The sequence below is a fragment of the Podarcis gaigeae genome (genome assembly GCF_964106915.1).
Source record: "Podarcis gaigeae genome assembly, chromosome: 7".
In the NCBI taxonomy this organism is placed as follows: domain Eukaryota; kingdom Metazoa; phylum Chordata; class Lepidosauria; order Squamata; family Lacertidae; genus Podarcis; species Podarcis gaigeae.
The window spans coordinates 15,972,823-15,998,446 of record NC_139683.1 but is presented as its reverse complement, the minus strand read 5'-3'; the positions used below and the strand labels follow the sequence as shown (position 1 = coordinate 15,998,446).

Here is a 25,624-nt window from a genome sequence, read left to right as displayed (position 1 = left end):
AGCTGCTTGTGGCCCGTGTCTGCGCGTAAACACACAATGTCCACACACGCTCTCCAGACCTGTAGTCTCCCCTCTGTCACAAACACAAGCAGCCAGATGCTCCTACACACAAACACCCCCCATGACCAGCCTTGTCCACTCCAGTGCTTGAGTGAAACGTCTGGAAATGCTGCCTTCCACTTTGAGACTTCCCACCTACTTCCACTCCTGTGCTAGAATAGGCATTAGGAAGGTAATGTCGGCTTCTCATCTCAAACAGTAGCCAGAGGCTTCATTTCCAATCTCAGCCCCGTGCTGCTTAGCACCAAGAGCGGAAATACACAACCCCTCTGAACCTCTAATGAGCAGGGAGAGCAATATTACAGTCCGGCTGGGAGACAAAGCATTCTGCCTACCCTTTAAGCTAATTCAGGAACGTTACTTTTGTGCTAACCACACCTGCCACGCCACCTCCAAGTATTCTGCTACCGCTTACCTGCATGCTATTGATCTTGTTATCGTAGCCGTGGTCTCCGTGGAAATAGCATTTTCCTGATATTTTCTTAAATACGTCTCCAGGTCTCCTAGAGGTTTTAAGAATATGTTGTTGTTCTTTTACTGCCACAAAGGAGTTCAAATGCAGCTTAAGGTTCAGTTCCCCATGGAGGGCACCTTTATAGACTGCCACGTTTTTTACCGGTGGGATTCAATCACAGCAAATTCAGGTTGCAGGACTGAAGCGGATTTGGCCTGGCTGTGCAGCAAGCCTGCTCCCCAACCCCGCCAAAAAAAAAAGAACCACAAACCTAACTTTTAGTGGTAAGGGAAACGATGCAACAATGCACTAAAATGTGGGATAACAAAGGCTTGATGCAAGGTTGCGGAACCATTGGATAAACTTTGTGCAAATAAATCAGGTTGAATGTTCAATTAGCAGTTCGTCTGGAAATGACCCGATTGCAGAAAGACAAACTATTTACGCAAAGGTAGAGATAAAAGGATCTGTTAATTTTGACTCTCTCTCTGTTTCTCATTTTCAGTTCAAATTCAGTTCTTCACATTTCTGCAGCAATTTGCAATTTTTAAAAAACCCAAACCTCATGAAAATTCTTCAACATTTTTGTGCGAATTTAAACCCAACACACACGCTTTTGTATGGCGTTTTGACATGTGTATATATGCAAGCAATTTATCCTAATTTATCCTAATACCACACATTTTTGCATGTTATTTTCACCAATATATTTGCTTTCATTTGCATTTCCCCACTAATATATGCATTTCTGTAAAAATTCTTTTGATTGGGCAGCTAAAAATTCGGATAGGTGTGAATTTCAAAGGACAGCTGCATTTCTGTTTCCATATTGTTCCGGGAACTGCAGATTTGAAAGATTCAACTTTAATTGTGAACTGAATCAACCTGCCCCCAGACAGACAGATAGCCACCCTAGTTAAATGTTAATGGAAATCTAACACACCATTAGAATTTTTTTTAGCGAGAAACCTCTTCTCAACTCTTGACAAACTAAGGCTGCAATCCTTACAACAGCTACTCACAAGTAAACCACAAATAAGCAGGGCTTAGGATTGCAGCCTTAGTCTAAGCAATATTATTTTATAATTCTGAGGATCCTTCATACTGTTATAGTTGTGCCGCTAAGGAAATCAAAGAAAAATTATTGCGATAGGAAACTCTTCAATATTCTCGAGTCCAGCTTGCAAGATGTACGTTTTTATAATTCTCTATAGGACTCTCTTTTTGAGACTAATGAGTAACCATGCAGCAATTCTGTATGTCAACAGCTACTGATACAGACATGGCTGGTTTCTTTAGCTATGGATAAGAAACCAAGCTCAATTCGCTGCTTTTTTTTTACAGGCGTTAGATCTAGTTCATTGGAAATCTCGAAAGGCAAAAAGTCGTAAGCGGAGGAAGACATCTGCTTACTTGGCCACATGCCATCTTCTTTCCACCAGCAAATGAATATCCTCGATCCTTCGGTTATTGGCGTAATGCAAACGCTTAGGGAGATGCTGCTTCAAATATGGCTTGAAGTGCTGGTCAGGCTTCCTGCACTGAAACACAGAATTGGAGAGTTGGAAGAAGGGACAACGAGGGTCATCAAGCTCAACCCGCTGCAGTGCAGGAAGTTTTTTGCCCAGTTCAGGGCTCAAACTCACGACCCTGATATTAAGAGTCTCATGCTCTGCCAACTGAGCCAGGGAGTTTATAACAGGGAATGGCAGGTCATTGTCCAAGTCCTCTGGCACCAGAAGCAGGAACCCTTTCTAAACCTACCCTTACTTAATAGCAGTGCACCCTCTATCTCTTATAAAGCTTATATCAAGTCAGATCATTTGCCCACTTATACTAGTATTGTCGGGACACAGGTAGCACTGTGGGTTAAACCACAGAGCCTAGGGTTCGAATCCCCGCAACGGGGTGAGCTCCCGTTGCTCGGTCCCTGCTCCTGCCAACCTAGCAGTTCGAAAGCACATCCAAGTGCAAGTAGATAAATAGGTACCACTCCAGCGGAAAGGTAAAGGGTGTTTCTGTGTGCTGCTCTGAAGCGGCTTAGTCATGCTGGCCACATGATCCGGAAGCTGTACGCCAGCTCCCTTGGCCAATAAAGCGAGATGTGCGCCGCAACCCCAGAGTCATCCACGACTGGACCTAATGGTCAGGGGTCCCTTTACCTTTACTAGTACTGTCTACTCTGATTGGCAGCAGCTCCACAGGGTTTCAGGCAGCAGGCTTGCCAAACACCCATGGTCAGGTGAGAACTTAACTTGAGGCTACAGGCACATAAGCAGCGAGCTGAGGCTTCATGACCCAAACACCTACAGTAACATCTAATGTAGGGATGTCAGAGAATTCCAGTAGGAAACAGAAGCACAAATTGACCATCCCAGGTCTAGAAAGGAAATTAATCCAGTGAATATGATCGGTATCAATCCAGCTAATACAATTTGTATTTGCTGAAAACCATGTTTTTTTAAAGCCCACGGACAAAATGAACAGTGTGCAAATAATTACAGAACTGATTATGCTAAATTTGTAAGTTGCAAAAGTGACACTAAACAGCAGGCAGCAACGTGAAAAGTTTAGTGTTGGGTGGAAACCGAACTGTGGCAAAAACAGAAACAGCACCAATTGTGATGAAGAAAGAGCAGGAGGGAAATGGCAGCCTTCTTACAACCCAAATCCAATGTTAGAGTCATTGAAAATAGTGGGCATACCTACGTTAGATCCATTAATTTAAATGGATATCCTACGAGTATAACTTGGTTGGATACAACCACCACAGTTTGGGCTCTGAGAGTTTGTCATCTGCAATTGACTGCAGTGAATTGTAGACTGTTTGCTTAATTTCTTCCACCAAAATCTTTAAGATTGGGGAGCTGAGGGTGGAAAGAAATTGTGTTAACACAATGCTGAGATGACTTCCATTTTCCAAAGATCCAAATTCCATGTCTAAACTCTTTTTTCTTCTTCACTTTTTAAAAACAGAGATGTTAATTCTTTCAATGGAGTACTAGCAAAATATTTACTTGGAAAAGAGTTTTTTTTTTCCCCATTCCCAAAGGGATGGGATAAAGGGACTGTGTTCAGAGAATTAAGGCATTAAGTTGGCGCATGTTATCCAGAAAAGTTATAAAAATCTGTTAGCAGCAACAAAACAGTGGAAATCATGATGAGCTTTCTTCCACACCCATGAATGGTCCTATTTAGGAGGCTTAATGATGGTCTGATCAGCATCCTCTTGACCAAGTCCCGTGTTAGTAGCATTGTAAATGCTCAGCCCATAATTAGAAGCCGACAAGAGTGTGTGCTTAGCAAATACTTACTGTGAGATTAGCAACGATGGCTTTTGCATCATCTGTTGGAGAAAGGGGGGGAAAAGAGAGAAATCAACTGAACCTTGAGCTAGAGAAAAAGTTTTCAGAACAAGAATTAGCTTTCATATTAAAAATGCTTTTATTTTGCATTCTGGCATGGATCCAAACCATGCATTTAGATGTGTGGAAAGGGTCTCCTGCTTGTGGAAGAAACATTTATGCTTTGTGCTAGAGCACTGCACAAGAATAGTGAAACAAAGAAGGCAGGATGATGTTCTACTTGTGTAAGCATAACTACCGTATTTTTCGCTCTATAAGATGCACCAGACCACAGGACGCACCTAGTTTTTGGAGGAGGAAAACAAGAAAAAAAATATTCTGAATCTCAGAAGCCAAAAAAGCAAGAGGGATCACTGCGCAGTGAAAGCGACAATCCCTCTTGCTGTTCTGGCTTCTGGGATAGCTGCGCATTCTGCATTCGCTCCATAAGACGCACACACATTTCCCCTTACTTTTTAGGAGGTAAAAAGTGAGTCTTATAGAGGAAAAAATATGGTACTCTAAAACTTACTGGTTTATAGTGTTGTGGGGACTATTGCCTATTTGCAGAATAATGCCAGCTGCTCCCGACACTTCTACTCTCAGCTCCATAGATCCAACCCACTGGATGAAATATTATAATGACCTGTTAGGACAGGTATAGAGAGCCTGTGACTCTCCAAATGTTGCTCAACTACAACAACCAATGACTGATGTAGAGCATGAGGATCTCGATATCAGGGCCGTAGGTTCGAGCTCCACATTGGACAAAGGATTCCTGCACTGCAGGGGGTTGGGTGACATGAACCTTGTGGTCCTTTCCAACTCTGATTCTATCAGCTCCAACCAGCACAGCTATCATTGTTCAGCCCAGACACTGAGGTCCAGCGCCGACGGCCTTCTGGCGGTTCCCTCCCTGCAAGAAGTGAGGTTGCAGGGAACCAGGCAGAGGGCCTTCTTGGTAGTGGCACCCGCCTTGTAGAACACCCTCCCATCAGATGTCAAGGAAATAAACAACTACCTGACATTTAGAAGACATCTGAAGGAAGCCCTGTTTAGGGAAGTTTTTAATGTTTGATGTTTTCTCATGTTCTTAATATTCTATTAAGAACCTCCCAGAGTGGCTGGGGAAACCCAGTCAGATGGGCGGGGTATAAATAATAAATTATATTATATATGAAAGTTGTAGCTCAGCAGCACCTGTTAGACTATAGGTTCCCCATTCCTTGTCAAACAACAGACAGCAGGTTATGATCTGAAGGCACTCAAGGCTTGCTACAACTAAAGAAGTCTGGTTCTGGTTAGTACTGGGATTGGCAATCATCCGAGAAATAAATGTGTGCCCCCTTGTGTTCCATGGAGAAAGTAAAGTGGAAGATAAATGCAAGAAAATAAATAGGGAATTTGTCATTCCTAAACATCACTGGTAGGACACAGGTGGCGCTGTGGGTTGAACCACAGAGTCTAGGACTTGCCGATCAGAAGGTTGGCGGTTCGAATCCCTGCGACAGGGTGAGCTCCCGTTGCTCGGTCCCTGCTCCTGCCAACCTAGCAGTTTGAAAGCACATCAAAGTGCAAGTAGATAAATAGGTACCACTCTGGCAGGAAGGTAAACGGCGTTTCCGTGCACTGCTCTGGTTCGCCAGAAGCGGCTTAGTCATGCTGGCCACATGATCCGGAAGCTGTACACCGGCTCCCTCAGCCAATAAAGTGAGATGAGCGCCGCAACCCCAGAGTCGGTCACGACTGGACCTAATGGTCAGGGGTCACTTTATCTTCACCTTTAAACATCACCGGTATCTCAAAATCCCTGAGTTAGGAAGTGTCTCTTAAAACAAGATCGCTCTCAGCAAGATGATGAAAAAAATGATGTTAGTATGAAGATAAGAGTGTTATCTTCATACTAACATCATTTTTGGCAGCAGGAAAAGTATATATATATCAGGACACATGCAAAGGTGCAAGGTCAACACTGCTAAGATCAACTTACATCTGACGTTGCTGTTAGCTTTGGCACGAATGCGCCCCAGTGTTCCTGGTATCAGAATTATGTCATCCACATTAGACAGGTAGTTGTTTAAATATTCAGTTCTTTCACAAGCGGCATCCTCCATCCCTGTACCAAAAAACATGATTTAGAAGGGGGTAGGGAGACTCCAGCATCAATATTTCTTACTTGAGAGCAAACTGATGGAGAGGTTAAGACTCTGGGAGCCCTTAACAGTTTACTTCTTTAACTTCACAGCATGTCCAATGGCAACATCCCTGAGAACACCCCTAGTCATAAATAAGACCACTGAGAAGTGTCTAAGATTTTGCTAAGATGGTGGTGGCAGTGAAGATAAAGGCATAAAATTGGGCTTAGAAATAAACCGCAGTTAGAATATCAAAGAACTATGACAAGCACAGTAAACCTCTGCTAAGGAATTCAAGCAAATTTAAGAACAGAGACTTGCAGCCTAATCTTCAGCATGTTTACTCAGAACTCGGGTTCCACTGACTTGCATGATTCTTCTCTCTAGAACGTATACTTAAGACTGCAACCTGAACACTGAAAATACTAATGCATTGGCTTTTAAAAGTAAAATGGCCCTACAAAACACCTGTTAGCGATAAGAGGTGGCTTAATACACCTGAGGTTCATGACTAAATTATCAACCTTGTCACGGTTACTGTAGTTACAGTTGTAGCTTCTTGGCATTATTCTTGTCTGTCTTTATACTTGTCATACTCTTTCTTAGAAATGATTGATTGCACATTACCCTGGCCAGACTTCAGTAAAAAGAATTCACACACACACACCAAAACTTAAAGAATCAAAAAGTTATATGAGGTCATCCTATCTGCCTAGAATAAGTTCAAACTGGTTTTGACATTTACTTCTGGGGGCTGCAGCCCTGACCCATCAACAACCTATGCTCAAATAAGGAATTAGATAGCCATCATCTCTGTCCTAGACTGAACTCGTATTGTGTGGGCTTGTTTCAAAAGTTGTTCCAGCAGCACAAGGAGAATCTCAGTTCTTATGACTAAATTAATAGGTTTGCGAGACAAGCAGTGAACTCTTCAGGCGGGTGACATCTGAACTACCCTTCTTCGGTCGGATTGTTTTGTTGTTGCTTTTAACCTTTTAGTAGTTCATCTCTCACCAAACTGTTTGACACATTACTGATAAATGTGATAAAGTCAAATGCAAATCTCCAAATGAGACTAGACTTCAGAAGGCCTGAAGTGGGAACAAACCACTGCAAGACAACACCTCATCCTCTTCAGACTTCCTTTAGATATTTGTGTTTGCACTCATTTCATTTGTTTCTCCTATTCTCCACTGAAGACACGACAATATGTGTACATCTTAAAAACATGAGGACACAAGCTGGAAGTCTAACGACTCCTGAAGAAGCAGCTCTCTCATTTACCAACACTCCCTTGACATCTTTTGCTAACTGGATACTTTTAGATATTCAGAAAAAATTAGCTGAGACTTTTGGATAAAGTTTGAAAAATAAAATAAAATAAATAATTACCATGATCACCAACGAAGATAATGTTGACACATCGGTGCAGGTTCAACTGCTTCAGCCCATCCATTAGTTGTCCCAGGATCTTGTCAATCTCTCTTAGCGGATGCAACATCTAAATATGCATATATTTACACAAAGGGTGAAAATCAGCTCTTTCCCACCCAACTCTCACACTTTGGTTCATTTTCCAGCTCAATTTTACACAGCCAAACCCCAGCTTTGGACTTGGGGCATTATCACCATACCTTCAAATGTATAGTGTCAGTAAAATAAAGTCCAGAAAGATAAAGAACTTAGTCTAATCCGGTGTTGGAGCAGACCAAGGGACGAGCAAGCCCAACATCCCATTTTCCATATGTTTAGTAGTCACTGATAAGGCTTATGGTGCAATCCTACACATATCTACTAAAAAGTAAGCCCCATTGAGTTCAATGGGACTTACTTCCAGATAAGTGTGTATAGGACTATAAACGTCATCTCCACTAATTTGCACTCCCCATGAGGTTATCCTTCCATGTTTTCCACATGAGCGTTATCATATTTGACATTCAAAGTGATAGTAAGATTTTCTGTGAAATCCCTCAAACGGTGGTGAAGGTTGAGCCCCTGTATGGAAATCACTGATCTAAGAAACTGAGATGATCATATGGAAATACCAACCAGCTTGTGAAGTATGCTGGAACGCAGGTCTTTTGTAGACTCGTATTCTTAAGTAACATAACAGAAGACTTCAAATTTTAAGTGAGCCCCTAGTCCACTTGCTTAAACTGTTTAAAAAGGCCTTGGCTAAAGATATTAAAGATGCCTGAAATCCATACTTTTAAACAATAGACACATACAATCAAAATATTCAAGCACCACACAATGCACTACCAAGACCTAGCATGGAAGTTTTTTGCCAATACCTTTCTCCAAACAAATACAATGCCTGTATTTAATAACATATACTTCCCTCAGATTCCTCGTGGGACAATGCAAGCAGAGGACTACATAGCCTTCATGTTTGACCATCTAACAAATTACCGTATTTTTCGCTCTATAAGACGCACCTTTTCCCTCCTAAAAAGTAAGGGGAAATGTGTGTGCGTCTTATGCAGGATGTGCAGCTATCCCAGAAGCCAGAACAGCAAGAGGGATTGTCGCTTTCGCTGCGCAGCAATCCCTCTTGCTGTTCTGGCTTCTGGGATTCAGAATATTTTTTTTCTTGTTTTCCTCCTCCAAAAACTAGGTGCGTCTTATGGTCTGGTGCGTCTTATAGAGTGAAAAATACGGTAGTTTTAGAGCGAAGTTGAGCGGCTGTCTGTTTAAGAATGAAAGCTATTGGGCAAATACTTCTTTTCCTACACAACACTGCATTTTGCCTATTTATTAGTGAACCACAGAAACAGCCCCCCCCCCTTTCTAATGCATAAGTCTTAAACGTGGGAGTTCAGACTTGGAGTACTCATGAATTTCAAATAAGCGGCTTGGGGTGGGTTTTGCTTGTTTGCTTTTGCCGGAATATTTGCCTCTGAGGAAACCTGAAGCAGTGGCATTGGCAAGATGAAAAAGACAACCAGTCACATACATTTACGTCCTACGTCCAGATTGACCGAAATAATCCAAAGCTAGGCATTTTTAATGCTGTAAAATAAAGCACACACAAACATCAACTTCAGTCTACTTCTGCAGGTTCAAAAGTTAGGGAGTCTTCGGCAAGCCTCCACAATGTCAAACCAAGCCATTTCTACGACCTATGAAGAACCTAAAGCTTTAGTGAAGGCATCCCACAGATGTCCAAGTGCAGATTGCTAATCCTGGGTTGTGATTGCTCAAACAAACAGATGCCCCAATATCACTTGCCAATTTTCACCGCCTCAAAACATTTCTGAAGTTCTGAGGAGGCATTTTAGTCCTCCAAAACAAATGGCTGACATCAAATATTAAGCTGATGGCCATGAAATTGAAAAGATTTTACAGACCAATTCTTGTGACCTAGCTTTTCCTTTGATGCCCCGTTGTAAGGGGGATGCTAAAAGCAGCCTTGTGCCATGCTAAGAAAGGAAGTAAACTGGTTAATATTTCCTCAGTAACCCTCAGGCACTACTGGTAAGACTATTCCAGATGGAAATACACCCATTTCAAGAAATGATTTTTAGCCGAAAAGGATGATATGAAGTCTGGTAAAAAGCTTGACTCTAAGGGCTTGTCTAGACATTTCCATCTGTGGACAGAGAACTTTGGATGAACTTTTTTCCAGCAGGATTTATTTGCTGGTGTGCCCTGTCTGTACCACTTATATACATATTTTGAAACAGTTAAGATGATCGGGCTAGTACAAGGAGAACACAAGTCCAAAAAAGAGGGAGACGAGACAAACTGCCGTTGCTGATTAAACAGTAGCAGTCTGTTGACATATTTTCAAGATGGTCGCAATGGAAGTTCCACTCTGAAGAAGAGAATTCCAAAGTTGAAAAAAGAGAGAATCAAACAAGAGCTTCAGAATTTGGTGCGTGTCAATTTTGTAAACTTACTTTGTTCCGACGGGATTCCGCAGAGTATTGTTCCGCTCTTGGCGCTTTTCTTCTTTTCTTGGAAGAATCAACACGTCTTTTCTGTCTCCTCTTGGGAGTGATCTTTCTCTTAGGTCTTTTAGATGGAGTAAGAGGTGAGCCAAAACTACTCTCCTGTACTGGCGGAGAGAGATGCCTGGACTCAGAAAAAGCTCATCTCGTCTAACACTAGATGGTTAAAACTACCTGTGCCAGCAGCAGATTTAGGAATCAGTACACCAAGTCTTGGTTAAGGCCACCAGAGGTAGTTCAGAGGTCAAGTCAGGGCAAAGTTACTTCAGTCAGTTACTTATAAGAATAGAACTAGAGCTCAACAGAAACAACAATTTCCTGAAGCAGAGGTTTATTTTCTAGTGGGAAAAGGGCTGTGGCTCAGTGGTAGTGGATCTGCTTTGAAGGCAGAAGGTTCCAAGTTCAATCCCTGGCATGAAAAGACTCCTGTCCTGTCTGAAACTCCGGAGAGCCACTTTCAGTCAGTGTAGAGCTATAGTCTCAGTAAACAGCTTTCTGTGTTCATAAAGGGCCCATTTTATGCTCTAAAATTTGGTTTCATCAGATTTTTAATGCATTTATGCCTTAAAATATTTATAATCCACAAAATGGGAGCCAAATGTATAAGAGGCCACAAAAATGATTCACATTTTATTTCCATGTGGCCAGCATGCTAGTCTGTATCTATCTGTTCCATGTGCCAAGAGGCATGCCCAATTCTTATTGTTATTATTTGTTAAAAAAACAACCACCAGAAGGCACAATATTCTTGGCAGGAAGTAGCACTACACTATTGATATTTTCTGTAAATATTGATATTTTCTGTAAAAAAAAACCAAACACAAAACCAACCCCACACATATTTCTGAATGAGGCGTAATCCCACAGTTGCTACCTGTAGGGTACCATTTTGTTTTTAGCCAGGTAGTTTTCACCAACATTGGACTTATTTTTGTTGCTGGGCAAAATCACCGTGGCACCTGTTGGGAAAGGGCCTAAAGATAGATGCTGGAGACAGGAGGTAACAGCGAATTGTCCATTGCGTTAAGAAGAGGAAGAAAACCATTTGGGGAAAAGAAGAGCCTCAGAGGCAAGCAATGCGCAGTTGTCCAAGACGACTTTAAATTGATCTTTAAAAGAAGCCACGTGGCATGCAACTCCAATTGACTACTCCAATGAGAGTTTCTGGCATCTTTTAGGATCAGCTTCTCAGAAGAGTGCAAGATGACACATACAGGGAGATAGTGCAGTGCAGCTCATTTAAAAAATAAAAAAAAGATGAAGAAAGGAAACGCAGCGAAGGAGGTTCAGACTCGGCAGTGATTTACAACGCCGTTTGTTCCTATCCGCTTAGCCATCCGCCGTCTTTGTTGTTTCAGTCGCAGACCCGCATTCTTGGTAGGAAAAACAGTGTTACCATCTGCCATGCTGTTTCATTGCTTCCCAGGCAAGCAGCTGGAAGGGAGATGCTAATCCAATTCCATTTGTCTCTCTCCAAAAAGCAGCTTCAGAGTTTCTTTTTTTAAAAAAAATACATATAGAAGAGGAGGAAGAATTCAAGCTTCGTGCAGTCTTGATGAGGAAAGGAGCAGAGGAGGGAGGAAAGGAAGGATTCTCATAGTTTACCCGCTCTTTCTAAAAGAAGCACAGCCAGAGCTCTAAACTGGGCCACCAAGTGGTTCTAAATAAATCAGAATTGCCATCCCAGGGTAGCATGTTAGAGGGGCAGCAGAACAGTCCGTAAGCACATGAGTTTGTTGTCCGGTTCGCAGCTCACCTAGTAGACCGCACATTTTGTACATACATTCGCAAAGTGATAGCTTCTCTTTCCAAAGAAGTTAGAGCTAGGAAGAAAGCCAAGTCTCTATTAACCAGCCAGGGCATCACTTCAAAAGAGGAAGAACAAGGGCTATCAGTACAAAGGGGGAAAGATGGATGCATAAGATCTCTAGCTTTGTAATTAAGAGTTATAGGATCACACGCACAAAGGAGGCAGTATCTGGCCAGCCAAGGGTCTACCTCAAAGGATAACTTCCCACAACAGTAGACAACATTATGGCTATGTTCCCGTCCCACCTCCTCCTGCTAGATAGCCAGAACATCAACTTCTGGCAGCTTAGTTTCACTTTCCATGAATCTTGGCTCTGGTTTACAACAAGCTCTGGTTAGTTAAACGAACCCGCTTCATAAACCATGGTTTGCCGATGAATTGTTTGAAAGCTGGTCAGAATTAGTTTTAAGCCACTCTGCCAAAGTCCTCCGCTTGGATACATGCAAGGAGAACAGGGTCAGAAGTGTGCTAGCGCAAGGTCCATGGCAGCTCCTTCCCAACTGTGTGTGTAACACTAAACCACGGTTTAGTGTTACATGCAAATATGACGGTTGTGATGGAAAAGGCAAGCACATGGTTTGGGGATGCTTCTCAGATGATGGAGGGTTTTTTCAAGGGTACAGCTAAGCAAACAAAAGAGATCCGGGACCAGATCTCTCAACATTTCCCCTCACTGGGGTCTCAGTTCAGATCAATTGCTTAAAAAAAATACTCTGGAAGAACCGGTCGTGCGTCCTCTGCATCACTTCTGTTTCTGGCACACTAATTCATTGGGCCTTGTCATCCTCAAGCCATGTGGCAACTGGCAACCCAGTACTGATGGCTGGGGTCCAGCAGGGTCACTAGGGGCAATGCAGTACCCAGCCTGGAGTTCTAGGACAAAGATACCACTTCCTCGTATCCCCAAGCCTTACCTCTTGGAGTACCAGTGAACTCGACCACAAGGGAGGAATTTACTCTCTGCATGCTGCTATTCTAGAGAGCTGTCAGAGTCCTCACGCCTCCTTCCCAAAGCCCAGCGCCTTGCTTTCTGGGCATCGAGACTGCACCCTCTCAACTCAGTGCCTAGTGTGCACCATTCACACAGCCCTAAATCTGCCCCTTCAAGCACTCTGAACTTGAGCTCAGAAATTCACAGAGAGTCAATGACTCTGGTTTAGCACTAGTGAGACAGTTTTAAAGCCAAGCAGTTTGGATCTTCCTATGAGTAAAATCTGCACTGGAAAGCCAGTATCTTAATGAAGGCATCAGTCTTAAGCAGCTATTGCACTGATTACTAGAACCGTAGAGTTGGGACAGACCACGGGTTTCATATAGTCCAACCCCCTGCAATGGAGGAGTATTTTGCCCCACGTGAAGCTCAAACCCATGACCCTGATATTAAGGGTCTCATGCTTTACCCACTGAGCTATCTCCTTGAGCCGAGCAACAAGAATCTCTTGGACCCCAGTGTGTTGCATGTATTGATGAAGGATAACTTCTTTCCGTCTGAATATTGAGGCAAACAGACCTAATTCACACCTTCCAGACTGCAGCACACACAGATCAGAATGTATTGATGCTACAGACTTCACACTTCTCCAAAGCAGTTCTCTGCTGAAGAAAGTCCCAAAAAAATGTGCATGCAGAAATAAGTTTAAAATGCGTGTGTCTCAACCCATGCATTTCTAAACTTAAACAAAACAAAAGCCAGCGATTAATGCCAAAATGGTCAAAACATAATCATGAAATGAACACATGCAAGAATGAAATGGGTCAGAAATAGATTAATTGCCCCAACCCTGCTTTTATGTGTTTCCCAAACTCAAAGCTCCCTAGTGGCATTGTCATGCTCAATTGGGAGAGCATAAGACTTAATTTCAGGGCTGTGGGTTCAAGCCCCACATGGAGCAAAATATTCCTGCATTGCAGGGGGTTGGACTAGATGATCCTCATGGTCCTTCCAACTCTATGATCAATGATCTACTATATTATCTGTTCTGCACAGTCACACACAACCCCAACATCTTAAATAAATTGTGTAAATATACAGGAGCAACACTGGGGTCGTATACATACTGAAATTTCACCAGCTTCTTATATAACTGCAGCAAAAACACAATGCAGCTATTGTGTTAACTGTTTTTACTAGGCACGAGAGATCCTTTACTTTACAGCCAATATATTGGATGCAACAGTTTCCACCTGCAATCACTTAAAGTGGGGTCTAATGTACTCCCCCCAATACCTCTCGCACACAATGAGTCAGAGGCTGAAACGTCACAGAACAGCTGGATCCTTTATTAAGCAGAGAATACATTAGGTGTCACTTGGTTAGGTGGGCTTCCTCTAAGCTGGGGCCTTTCCAGCTGTTTTGTACTCTAGCTCCCACTCCAGCCAGCACAGGGATAAAGCGAATAGGAGTCAAATAGGACCCGGAGCACAATAGGTTGGGAAATGTTGGATTAGGAGGAAAAGTTTTACATAATTGTTTGAGTCTCTCTTTACGATTACCCCGAATCCGTAGGCGGGTTAAAAGCCGAACACATGATTCCCATCCCTCTAACGTTTGCCTCCAAGCTCTAATGTGCTGCTCAAATACCATATGGACAGAAAAGGCCCAGATCTGTTCCAAATGTTTAAAGAGCAGCCAGCTCTGTACAAAGGAAGCGTTGGGGGTGGGGAGAAAGCGGTTTGCATGCAATAGCCAAACTACTATGATTGCTAAGCAAGCAACCCTGAGGGGTCCCCGATGAGGTCTTCCTCCTAGCTGATTTATGAGACATTCACAACTCTTAAAAAAACAAACCTGAAAAAGGAGAAACATTAAATGCTTCCTATCCCTTTTGTAAAAGAAAAAAAAACATCCTGCCCCTAGTAAATCTTGACATCTGTGCAGCATGCACAGCTGTACTGACTTCTTGAAATATTCATTTAGAAAATTCAGGCCAAACTTAGAGCGATATGGGAGATCTGGGTACCTGTCTTCTCTCTCTCTCTCTCTCTCTCTCTCTCTCTCTCTCTCTCTCTCACACACACACACACACACACACACACACACACACAAAACAAGGAAAGTAGCAGCATGTTTTTTTGGGGGGGTGATTAAATAGGGGTGCTGGAAGCATATGAAAGGTTAAACCCCTCTCTCAATATGAAGCCCTCACAATCTTTGCTTGTAAATACAGGCAACTCCTCATTTAAGCGTGTTCAATATGTGCGCAAGCGTGCACAAACGCATCACACCAAACCCGGAAGTGATCCAAAAGCATCACAAAAAGGGGTGGTGCAGGGGCGCAAAAGGGTGTTTGCAGGCTTGTCCAACGGTGTTTCAAATATACACAATTTCACTTAAACGTGTGGTGCCTTGGAACATAACCCCCACATAAATGGGGGGCTGCCTGTAAAAGAAAGGTGAAGGGGGGCATTTCCATGACTGATCTCTAGCATCGCTTCTAGGTTTGACCCTCTGCTACTTTAATTGCCTGTAAAGGTAAAGGGACCCCTGACCATTAGGTCCAGTCTGGGCTTGCGGTGCTCATCTCACTTTACTGGCCAAGGTAGCCGGCGTACAGCTTCTGGGGCATGTAGCCAGCATGACTAAGCCACTTCTGGCAAACCAGAGCAGCACACAGAAACGCCGTTTACCTTCCCGCCAGAGCGGTATCTATTTATCTACTTGCACTTGATGTGCTTTCAAACTGCTAGGTTGACAGGAGCAGGGACCGAGCAACGGGAGCTCACCCCGTCACGGGGATTCGAACCGCCGACCTTCTGATCGGCAAGTCCTAGGCTCTGTGGTCTAACCTACAGCGCCACCCGCGGGCTGATATATGCAAGGTTCCACACATTTTGGTTGGAGTTGGTGTCACCCAATCAAGATTGTGCATTAGTCAGGACACCACCCATCTCCTGAGAGCATGGCATAAAAAATGTAAAGGTATTCTATACTTCAGAACAAGGCTCTCATCCCCTGAAACTCACACCCACAGGAAAACAGGAAGCCATCTTATTCTACTGGTCTATCTAATCCAACACTGTCTGCTGTCTCTGCCAGGATCCCTCTATTGTCTTAGGCAGAGAAGGTCCATCTCCCGTCCCCCACCAAACTGCTAGGTGATCCTATCTTAATTTGGCACTTCCAGAGTGGTAAATTGTGGTGGCAGTGTACAAATTTGCCACCCTTATCATTCTGCCACCTGGAGCAAAACTCTCACTGCGACTAGCAGTGAGAAAATTGATTCAAAGCACTGTAGGAAACAGTGAGTGTCGTTATCGTTTAACGTGACCCTGTTATATCAAAGCACTTGTGAAACTCTAAATTTCACAAGCGGTTTGACATGCAAAGGAAGGCAGTCATTCGAAACACACAAAAACCCATCGAGGGAACCTCAGAGAGCTGCTATAGCATTAACTGCTATAGTTATTATATGGCAGAAAACATAACATAATATAACATAACATAACATAAGAAATGCTGTTTTCCACATACTGCTCTTTAAAACTGTTTAACTTTGAATATATCCAAGAGGTGGCCTGTCAATGATAAATTTTGCTCCTGCCTAAAGCCACACGTCTATGATTTTATGACACTCTAGGAGGGACTTCTTAGAGCTGGAAGTTTTCAGGTTGTTTTCCTGCAATTTTACATATATATCTTTTCTGTTTTCCACAGACTCTCCTCTCATTGGATGCTTACAGATGTGCAGATTAAACCATCAGCTTCCAACACACACAATTCAGTCAAAGGTTAGCCTTTCTATGGCTTTTGCTGTAATGCAAATTGTAAGGAAGTTGCAGCCCTCCAGATGTTCATGGCCTCCAACTATCCAATGACCAAGGAGGATGGAGTGTAGCAACATCTGGACAGCAACAGGCTCCCCCAACTCTGGAGTATTGGCAAAGCACTGGGCTCAGAGCCATGCTATTTACGGAAGAGGAACTATACTAACCTCAGAGCTAAAGGGGCCATATCTGTGGCCAGCGATATCTGGTTGCTCAGAGTAGAACGCATAAGCATAAGGCCTGAAAAGAAAAGAAAAATGTTTTTAAAAACCAGAAGCTTTCTTATTGGGTATTATAGGAGTGGACCTATCAAAATCACAAAAGAACTTGTTTATGTATGCAACAACGGCTGCACGGACCTTACTAGCACAACATTGGGAAGAAGGTGTCCCATCAAAAAAAGATTGGCAATTTAAATTAATGGAATATGCTGAGATGGCAAAATTACCATGAAACTAAGAGGAAGAGGCAACAACAAATTTAAGGAAGAATGGAAGATGTTTATTGCATATTTACAATGTACACAGGTGAATACATTCGCAGGGTTTCAAGATTACTTGTAATTTTGTTATGAATGGATAGGTTAAAATTTAACAATAGACATGCAGTATGTTGATAAATAATAGAACCAAGGAAGGGATTAGAGGGAAGTCAATTTGTTTTGTTTTTGTATTGTTGTTTTTATTTTTGTTATTTTTGGAAAATCAATAAAATGTTATTAAAAGAATAGAAAAAGAAAATTGTTGTCTGAACAGTTTTCCCATAGCAGGTTAGCTCACATCAACCCTTTCAAACAAAGCTTGCCTTCAGAAGGGGAGAAACAAGAGGACTGCAACTCTGTCACAAGTTTTCCACAGTCCGATTAAGCCCTTCCTTGTACCGCAACTTCATTAAAAATATTAGAAGGGATGCTGAGAGGTGCTGAGCAAAGACTCGGGAAGAAACATTCCATAGTTGTGTAACGGAGGTCAGGAGAAAAGGACAACAACAACAACAGCCAAAGTCTGTGCCCGCTGGCAGGGTCTAGAGCCGTGTGTACTCAGCGACACAATTAAAAATCTTGACACCGGCCCAAATCGCAGGGTGCAACACTCATTAAGCCACATTAGACGAAACAGCATTTCAAACACACAGACACTCTGTGCCAACCGACCCTAGCCCATGAGCGTTCACGTCCACAATAACAGGGCATTCACGTCATGAGCTGGTCAACAAGGAGCAGGACAGTGGATCAAAGCTTGCGATCTACAGAGAATATTGGCAACGCTGGCATTCAGCCACACTTAGAAGGGAAAAGAAAATATGACTTACCTTTCATTGTCTGGCAGAGTTAGCCATTGCAGGATTGTTAATATTCTGCGCTCGTGAGGGATCATACTAGAACAGAACAGAGCAAAGTGAGTAAGAAACAGCGGCACAATTTTATTTTAATTTTTGGCCCATATTCACACGCAAGACCGTCACAAAGCATGGGTGTGCTATGCTTGGGTACTATAGTGGTTCACGTTGAGAGCACGTAGGCACTGCTGCTAATAATCATGGCTATGGTTCTCCCGTAACAAAGCCTGTTAAATGATAGAATAGGCTTACCGTTGCTTAGGGGGTGGCTCCCATTTGCTGCCCAGTGCAGCTTGGGACTGAGAATTTGGGAAGGAGGGGTCCATGCTTGGCCTCTTCGTCCAGCCACATGAATCTGGGCCACCCTCTTGGCCAATCAGGAGGGAGCTGGGGGGGGTGGGCAAAGGGCAGAGGCTGGGGCAGTAAAAGGGAGTGGTGCCCAGTGCCCAGTGCCCAGCATGTACCTGACTGTCGGTGGGTCACCTGCCCTCCCACCCATGTTATCATGCGCATGTGTTTCAGCCCAATGGTGAATGGGCTGAGGTGGTATGGACCTTGCTATGGATTACTTGGCCACCCTATTGAGAGCCAAAGAGCAGGGCCGTCTTTACCCAGGGGTGCAAGGGGTGCAGGGCACCCAGGCGCCGAATTCTGGGGGGGGGGGGGCGCCAGGCAGACACCGCTGAAGCCGCCTAATCTCTTAACTATCTACCTGTTATGAAATAATACATAATTTTGATCAAGCTAGAAAAACAATATATATATATACCTAGGTATTATCAAAATGTATACAGTCATAGCTCATGTTACGTTTGCTTCATGTTACGTTCTTTCAGGTTACGTCCCGTGGTGACCCGGAAGTACCGGAAAGGGTTACTTCTGGGTTTCGCCGCTCGCGCATGCGCAGACACATAAAGTGACGTCACGCACATGCGAGGAGCGGCGAAGCGCAACCCGCGTGTGTGCAGATGCACTGCTGTGGGTTGCGCTCTTTTCACGTTGTGAACGGGCCTCCGGAACGGATCCCGTTCGCAACCAGAGGTACCACTGTACCTACTGTTTCACTAAAGAACTTTCGACTTTGTGCGCTCATTTACCAAAGACGTGCCGTGCCAGTGGCGGCGCTTGTCATTCACAACAGGGGCGCTGGGCGGATCTTTGCACCCTGGCGGCGCATATGCCAAAGACAGCACTGCCAGGGAGGAATATTTCCTGCAGACAAATGAGCCCTTCTGCAGCTTTTCGCCTGTCTCAGAGCAAACGTCAAGACTTGGGCAATTAAGGCTGGGTACTGGGTACCCCGTTAAAAAGGTCCTGGAAGGGGTAGAACTGCCAATGGGCCATAGCACCAGACAACACTGTCAGGGATGCCCCACTTGATCCATGCCTAGGGTTAGCCGTCATGCCAGGTCCAACTCACCCTGGGTGCAACCAGCAGGCGGGCTGGTTGAGGGCAGATGCTTACCCAATGTCTTATGCTTACACCTGTCGTCAATAAAGTTGCATCCTAATTTAACCCATCCAATGGTCTCCTGTGTTGTATTTACACTGCCACATCCTCACCAGCCAGCAGTGCACCTTATGTGCCTTGGCCATGCAGATGGGGCACCTGCAGCTCTCCAGATGTTGCTGGAACTCCCATCAGCCTTAGCTAGCATGACCAATGGTCAGGGCTGAAGGCAGCTATAGCTCAGTAAATGCCTGGAGGAGCCCAGGCTCCCCTGCCCATGTTAAAACCACCTAGGAAGCATTAAGCTAGAAACAGACATTTGCTGTTAAAGTTAAAATAATAAATGTGACTTTTCCCTCTGTTCTGACCCAATTTCAACAGGTTCCTTTCATCCCACTTTAATGCTATTCTGTACACCAAGTTGCTAAGGAAAAGCACAATAACTTTTGGGGTTATCGTAGGTGGGTTTAGTCCCACAGATAGAGCCTCCACCATCTACTCCAGTTTACCAGTAATTTCTGGAGTGTCAATGGTGTAACGCAGGAGTAGGCAATAGGTTTTCCAGATATGGCAGGCTACAATGTCCATAATGCCTGACCACTGCAGTGCAACATTTGGAAGGCCACGCATCGCTTCCCCCTCCTCACTTCATTTTTTACTTCATTTTTACAGTGTATCCTCTACATTGGTTCTTAGTTAATAGTTACTTATACAGTGCTTTTCCAAAACACTTCATCACATGTAGCCACTGTGATCCACGCGACAGTCACCTCCAGACTGGATTATTGTAACTCGCTCTACGTGGGGCTGCCCTTGAGACTGACCCAGAAACTCCAGCGGGTGCAGAATGCCGCGGCGAGACTCCTTATGGGGTCTTCGCTGCGAGATCACATTCATCCGATGCTATACCAGCTGCACTGGCTCCCGGTGGAGTACAGGATCAGGTTTAAGGTGCTGGTTTTAACCTTTAAAGCCCTATACGGCCTAGGACCCTCGTACCTACGGGACCGCCTCTCCTGGTATGTCCCACAGAGGAACTTACGATCTTCAAACAAAAACATCTTGGAGGTCCCAGGCCACAGAAAGGTTAGGCTGGCCTCAACCAGAGCCAGGGCTTTTTTGGCTGTAGCTCCGATCTGGTGGAACACTCTGCAACAAGAGATTAGGGCCCTGCGGGATTTGATAACTTTCCGCAGGGCCTGCAAGACAGAGCTGTTCCACCAAGCCTTTGGCCAGGGCACAGCCTGACTCCCTCCTTTGGCAATCTTCACAGAACTCTAGCCAAATGGTTGCCATCAATTTGATTTGAATTAATTTTATAATGAAATGATTTTAGAATGTTGTACTATTTTATTGTTGTTAGCCGCCCTGAGCCTGGCTTCAGCTGGGGAGGGTGGGATATAAATAAAAAATTATTATTATTATTATTATTATTATTATTATTATTATTATTATTAGGCAAATTGGAAAAGAGATGTTGCCTGAATTGAAAGCTCTCAAGAGATGAAGCCAGGGACACTTTTCAGCCCGATTCTATCCTTCTTTGGAAATTAAGACCTGTCGATTTCTGTGGCATTTGCTTCCCAGTTCTTGTTTATTGCGGTCAAGTTACCAATTCTGTCTTGTGCGGGTATACTTACGTAGACCAAAAGAATGAACCAGCTCTCACCCCTTGCTTGGCAGCCGTAATCCATATCTAATTAGGAAAATATAAGGCGATTATAAAGAGCGGCAGACCGTCGGCTACATGATGGTACATTTATTAAAACAAAATGTCATAAATAAAACCTTCCCCAACCCTCAGCCCCAAACATTGGCTTCCAGTTCTACAGATTAGTATTTGAGCATTTGCATCCAACCGGGCTAGCAGCAGAAATCTGAATAGTTTCCTTGATTAACAGGTTAGAGAATCAGGGTCATGGTTATTTAATAACTGGGGAAAAAATTAAAAGGAGAACCAGAGCTAAAATCCTGATTGTGCAAGCTGGTGCCTTTTTCCGGATGCTGAAAATTTCAATCTCTGAAGTCACTGGCATAATGTTCACACACACAGACACACACACACATGAACATCTGAAGTACAGTGGTACCTCGGGTTACATACGCTTCAGGTTACATATGCTTCAGGTTACAGACTCCACTAACCCAGAAATAGTGCTTCAGGTTAAGAACTTTGCTTCAGGATGAGAACAGAAACCGTGCTCCAGCGGCGCGGCAGCAGCAGGAGGCCCCATTAGCTAAAGTGGTGCTTCAGGTTAAGAACAGTTTCAGGTTAAGTACGGACCTCCAGAACGAATTAAGTACTTAACCCGAGGTACCACTGTTCAATGTTAGCTCCCAGTCTCACAATAGCAACCAGGTTGCATATGTGAGTATTCACTGTCATGCAAAGAATTCAGCTTTTAACACAGGTTGTGAAATGACATTTTCATCGCTGGGCACAAGTTAAGATCACCACACAGGCCAAGGACCACCACATGAAGGCTCTACACCGTCTCATGTTCTGAATTATCATGTGACCAGACTCTGCAAGAGATTTGAAGCCTTGGTCTGGGTCAAATACTGTACAGCCCTTAACACCCACATACCACCTACGCAGTGATGAAAAACATAGAGGAAAATATATCTCTTGCAGTGGAACAAAATTATAGGACAGAGGTGTGGCACTGGGCTGCTCACAATGGTAGAGACTATCATCAACCATTTATCCTCCATGATCTACCCATTAGCAGTTGCTGCCCGGTTAAATCCCCAGCTTGCAATTCTGAGTTAGAAGGTTCAGCTTCAAAGCATCTTAAGGAACCCCTCTTGGGAGTCTGGCAAAAAACACAGCACCTCCAGCCACAGCCAGGACAGTGGTACCTCGGGTTAAGAACATAATTTGTTCTAGAGGTCCATTCTTAACCTGAAACTGTTCTTAACCTGAGGTACCACTTTAGCTGCCATGCCGCCGCCACGCGATTTCTGTTCTCATCCTGAAGCAAAGTTCTTAACCCGAGGTACTATTTCTGGGTTAGCCGAGTCTGTAACCTGAAGCATCTGTAACCTGCAGCGTCTGTAACTCGAGGTACCACTGTATTTTGCTGCTGAAGGCCAAGGATACAATGACTCCACATCCCACATACAGACACCAATCAGAATTGCAGTTGAATTTTTCTGCTGCCTGACTTTTGCCTAACAGTAGGGCTGGGCCATGGGAGCAATCAAATCAAAGACTCAACAGGAGCTCAATGTCATCTCTGGGAACACTGCACAAGAAAAATGCTTCATTTTGCCTTATTGCCTGTAGGAGCACCATGTTCCTTTTGGACACTGTACTAACAGGAACCATAGATCAATCTCCCCTGGTGAACGGGTCCCTTGCATTTGCTTTCACCTTTTTGAAAGTGTAAAACACCTTTTTGATGTTCCTAATAATACTCTGTTTACACGAGCAGGATACGGCCATGGTGGTGTCTTAAATTATTCAAAAAGCTTTTGACCCATAACACTCTTGGCGTTGCCAAGTGGAATTGGCTATAGAAGGGTTGTAACCAGCTGCTTGTGTCCGAGTTCTATTGTTAAGTGCTAAAGTGAAGGTGGGTGGGGACTGCATTTTATAGCTATAGTAACACACTGCCACAGGGATACAGTCATTCCTCGGGTTACAGACACTTCAGGTTATGTATTTTCGGGCTGCGGACCACCGAAACCCAGAAGTACTGGGACAGGTTACTTCCGGGTTTCGCGGTTGTGCGTGCGCAGAAGCATTAAATCACACTTTGCGCCTAAGTGCCGAATCGCAACCTGCACATGCACAGATGCGCCACTGCAGGTTGCGGACGCTGTGGGTTGCAAGCGTGCATCCTGCATGGATCCCGTTCCACTGTATATCTAAAAATAATTAAAGAGAATTTAAACCAAATTTTAAACCAGAGTATCATTATGATGGGCATCCCAGTCTTTTGCTAAAGCTATATTTAGCAGTGAAGGGAACGTGGGTGGTGCTGTGGGTTAAACCACAGAGCCTAGGGCTTGCTGATCCGAAGGTCGGCAGTTCGAATCCCTGTGATGGAGTGAGCTCCCGTTGCTCGGTCCCTGCTCCTGCCAACCTAGCAGTTCGAAAGCACGTCAAAGTGCAAGTAGATAAATACCGGTAGGTACCGCTCTGGCGGGAAGGTAAACGGCGTTTCTGTGCGCTGCTCTAGTTCACCAGAAGCGGTTTAGTCATGCTGGCCACATGACCCGGAAGCTGTACGCAGGCTCCCTCGGCCAATAAAGCGACATGAGCACCGCAACCCCAGAGTCGTCCGTACTGGACCTAATGGTCAGGGGGCCCTTTACCTTTATATTTAACAGTATCAGAGCCAATTTTCAGCAAGGACTTCCCTTAATAGGCTTTTCTGCATAACCAATCCAGCAACCCTGATCTGGCTAGAAGTTAGCCATGACAAAGTCTCACTCAAAACCAATGGAGTAAAAGTGACATTATCCCCGACTCCCACTGGAGCAGAGTCATGACTAATTTTTGACATAGCTGCCCCCAATCATGCCAAGATAAAAGCCAGAAGATTTAATACCACACACACACACAAAATGTTCATTATTTTTATTGATTCAATTTCACTAAGGCAAACAAAACAGAAACCTACCGGCTGACCTCCCCACCACCTGTGATTGAATTTTTCTCGGCCTCTGAGGCTGAAAGCAGCATCAAATACAGGATCGTACATTGAATTGCCAATGATTCCATGGGATTCAGGATAGAGGCCCTTTGTGTTGGAAATGTTGAAAAATAAAACAGATTATTAACTATTCAATATGACTTTATAACGAAAAAAAATAGCAGTTTTAGTGGAAATCATAGCACGTGGGAAGACTTCTATTTTTTTGTTGAAGTGCTAAGAACTTGTCTTCCAAATTAAGGCCTCCATCTCGCTATGCTAATCTGCTGACTAATCTTGTGCAATACAGTACAATCACATCTTACATGGGGGTTATATTTCTGAGGATTACACATTTATGCAAAATGTATATACTCGAATACAGTCTGAGCATCCCTAGCCTTCCAGAGCTGGCATGCCAAGGGGGCCTTGTCTTCCAAGCAAGGCAGAGAACTTAAAAGCTCTCTTCTGTTGGGTTTCCCCAACACTAGTGCTTTCCCCATCACTGATTATATGGGTATACACCAGTGTAAGCAACACAGGAATCAGGACATGGCCCAAGAGTTAAGAAAGAGCAGGAGAGATAATGCAGTTAATGGTTACATATTGCCAGGTGTATCCCTAACTGACTTTCAGCCAGTCTAGAATGGAAGTCTTGTAATACCATTTGAAGCTGGCCGTGGATCCCTCCAACCCTTTCCCCGCCCCCACGTGCAAAGGAGTAATGGAGTAGGGCGAGTTGTATCCTGAACAAGAATGCTTTAGAGGCATGTTTAACCTCATGTCATGCCTCCTCCGCAGTCATAATCTTGCCTCCAAGAATACTATTAACTATTATGCTCCCCTAATTTCATTGCTCTCCTTTAAAAGAAATGGGCTCCTTTAACAATCCATGGCTCAACTGTAGACTTCCATTTCCAGACTCACACTTTTTCAGAACCCAGTTCCTCCAGACCCCATTTTACACCTCCTCTTCCCTAGTATGGAAGAAGAGCCTGCTGCTCATAGCAAACTCTACTCAACATTTAAGCATAGCTGTAGTTGAGAAGTAGCCTGGCCTTGCCCCCCACCCCACCCCCCAAAATGGAGCAAAGAGTGGAGTTTTGGTTCGGAGTCCAAGGTGATTCCTGAAGTTCCTTCTCCAGACAATAAGATTAGTTACCCTAATCTCTTTCTTTACTCTCAGTGATCCGAAGGACTGAAATCAAACAGATCCTGGAAGTTGACAGAGAGCTGGAGTGTTGTTTTTTTCAGTGTATGTGAAATTTCTCCTTTTAAATTTAGCAACACCTATGGCGGGTACCAATGAGTCCAAGTATGTAGAAGGGCATGAACCCAATTCACTTCCAAACTGATAGCAAATACGGATGGTCAAATGCCTGCTAGAGGGGAGGATAGCTCAGGTCAAAAGTTTTTTATACTCTCACGAAGCTCAACAGGTTAAATGCCAGCTTCTCACTTGAGCCTTCCTGGATGCAAAATCGTTCATGTTGTTTGAGCCCTAACCCTGGTCTTTTTCACATGACACAGGTATATGCAAATTTGCCCTTAGGCTCGGTGACCATTCCCTTCCCCTCCATCAAAGCAGAACAACAACATATCTCAGAGGCTTTCCTCATCACCAACTACCACTCATTTGATATCTACAGAAAAGCAGGAGGTTTCCTATATAC

The 25,624-nt window shown here is 43.9% G+C and overlaps 1 protein-coding gene across 6 annotated transcripts in view; it reads right to left on the bottom strand.

Moving 5' to 3' along the window:
• The window catches only part of ENPP2 (ectonucleotide pyrophosphatase/phosphodiesterase 2), an 88,686-nt gene that overhangs the window by 21,072 nt on the left and 41,990 nt on the right, over positions 1–25,624 (bottom strand). For 3 of the 6 annotated variants that reach the window (XM_083749079.1, XM_083749078.1, XM_083749081.1), the window contains 10 exons: positions 23,940–24,059; positions 20,949–21,004; positions 17,832–17,897; positions 16,688–16,760; positions 9,896–10,048; positions 7,386–7,494; positions 5,849–5,974; positions 3,829–3,860; positions 1,928–2,055; positions 476–563 (listed from right to left, as the gene is read on the bottom strand). In XM_083749079.1, the coding sequence (XP_083605205.1) occupies positions 476–563; positions 1,928–2,055; positions 3,829–3,860; positions 5,849–5,974; positions 7,386–7,494; positions 9,896–10,048; positions 16,688–16,760; positions 17,832–17,897; positions 20,949–21,004; positions 23,940–24,059 (951 nt within the window). The remainder of the gene's footprint in view (positions 1–475; positions 564–1,927; positions 2,056–3,828; positions 3,861–5,848; positions 5,975–7,385; positions 7,495–9,895; positions 10,049–16,687; positions 16,761–17,831; positions 17,898–20,948; positions 21,005–23,939; positions 24,060–25,624) is intronic. The other 3 variants (XM_083749082.1, XM_083749080.1, XM_083749083.1) reach the window with 1 other exon arrangement.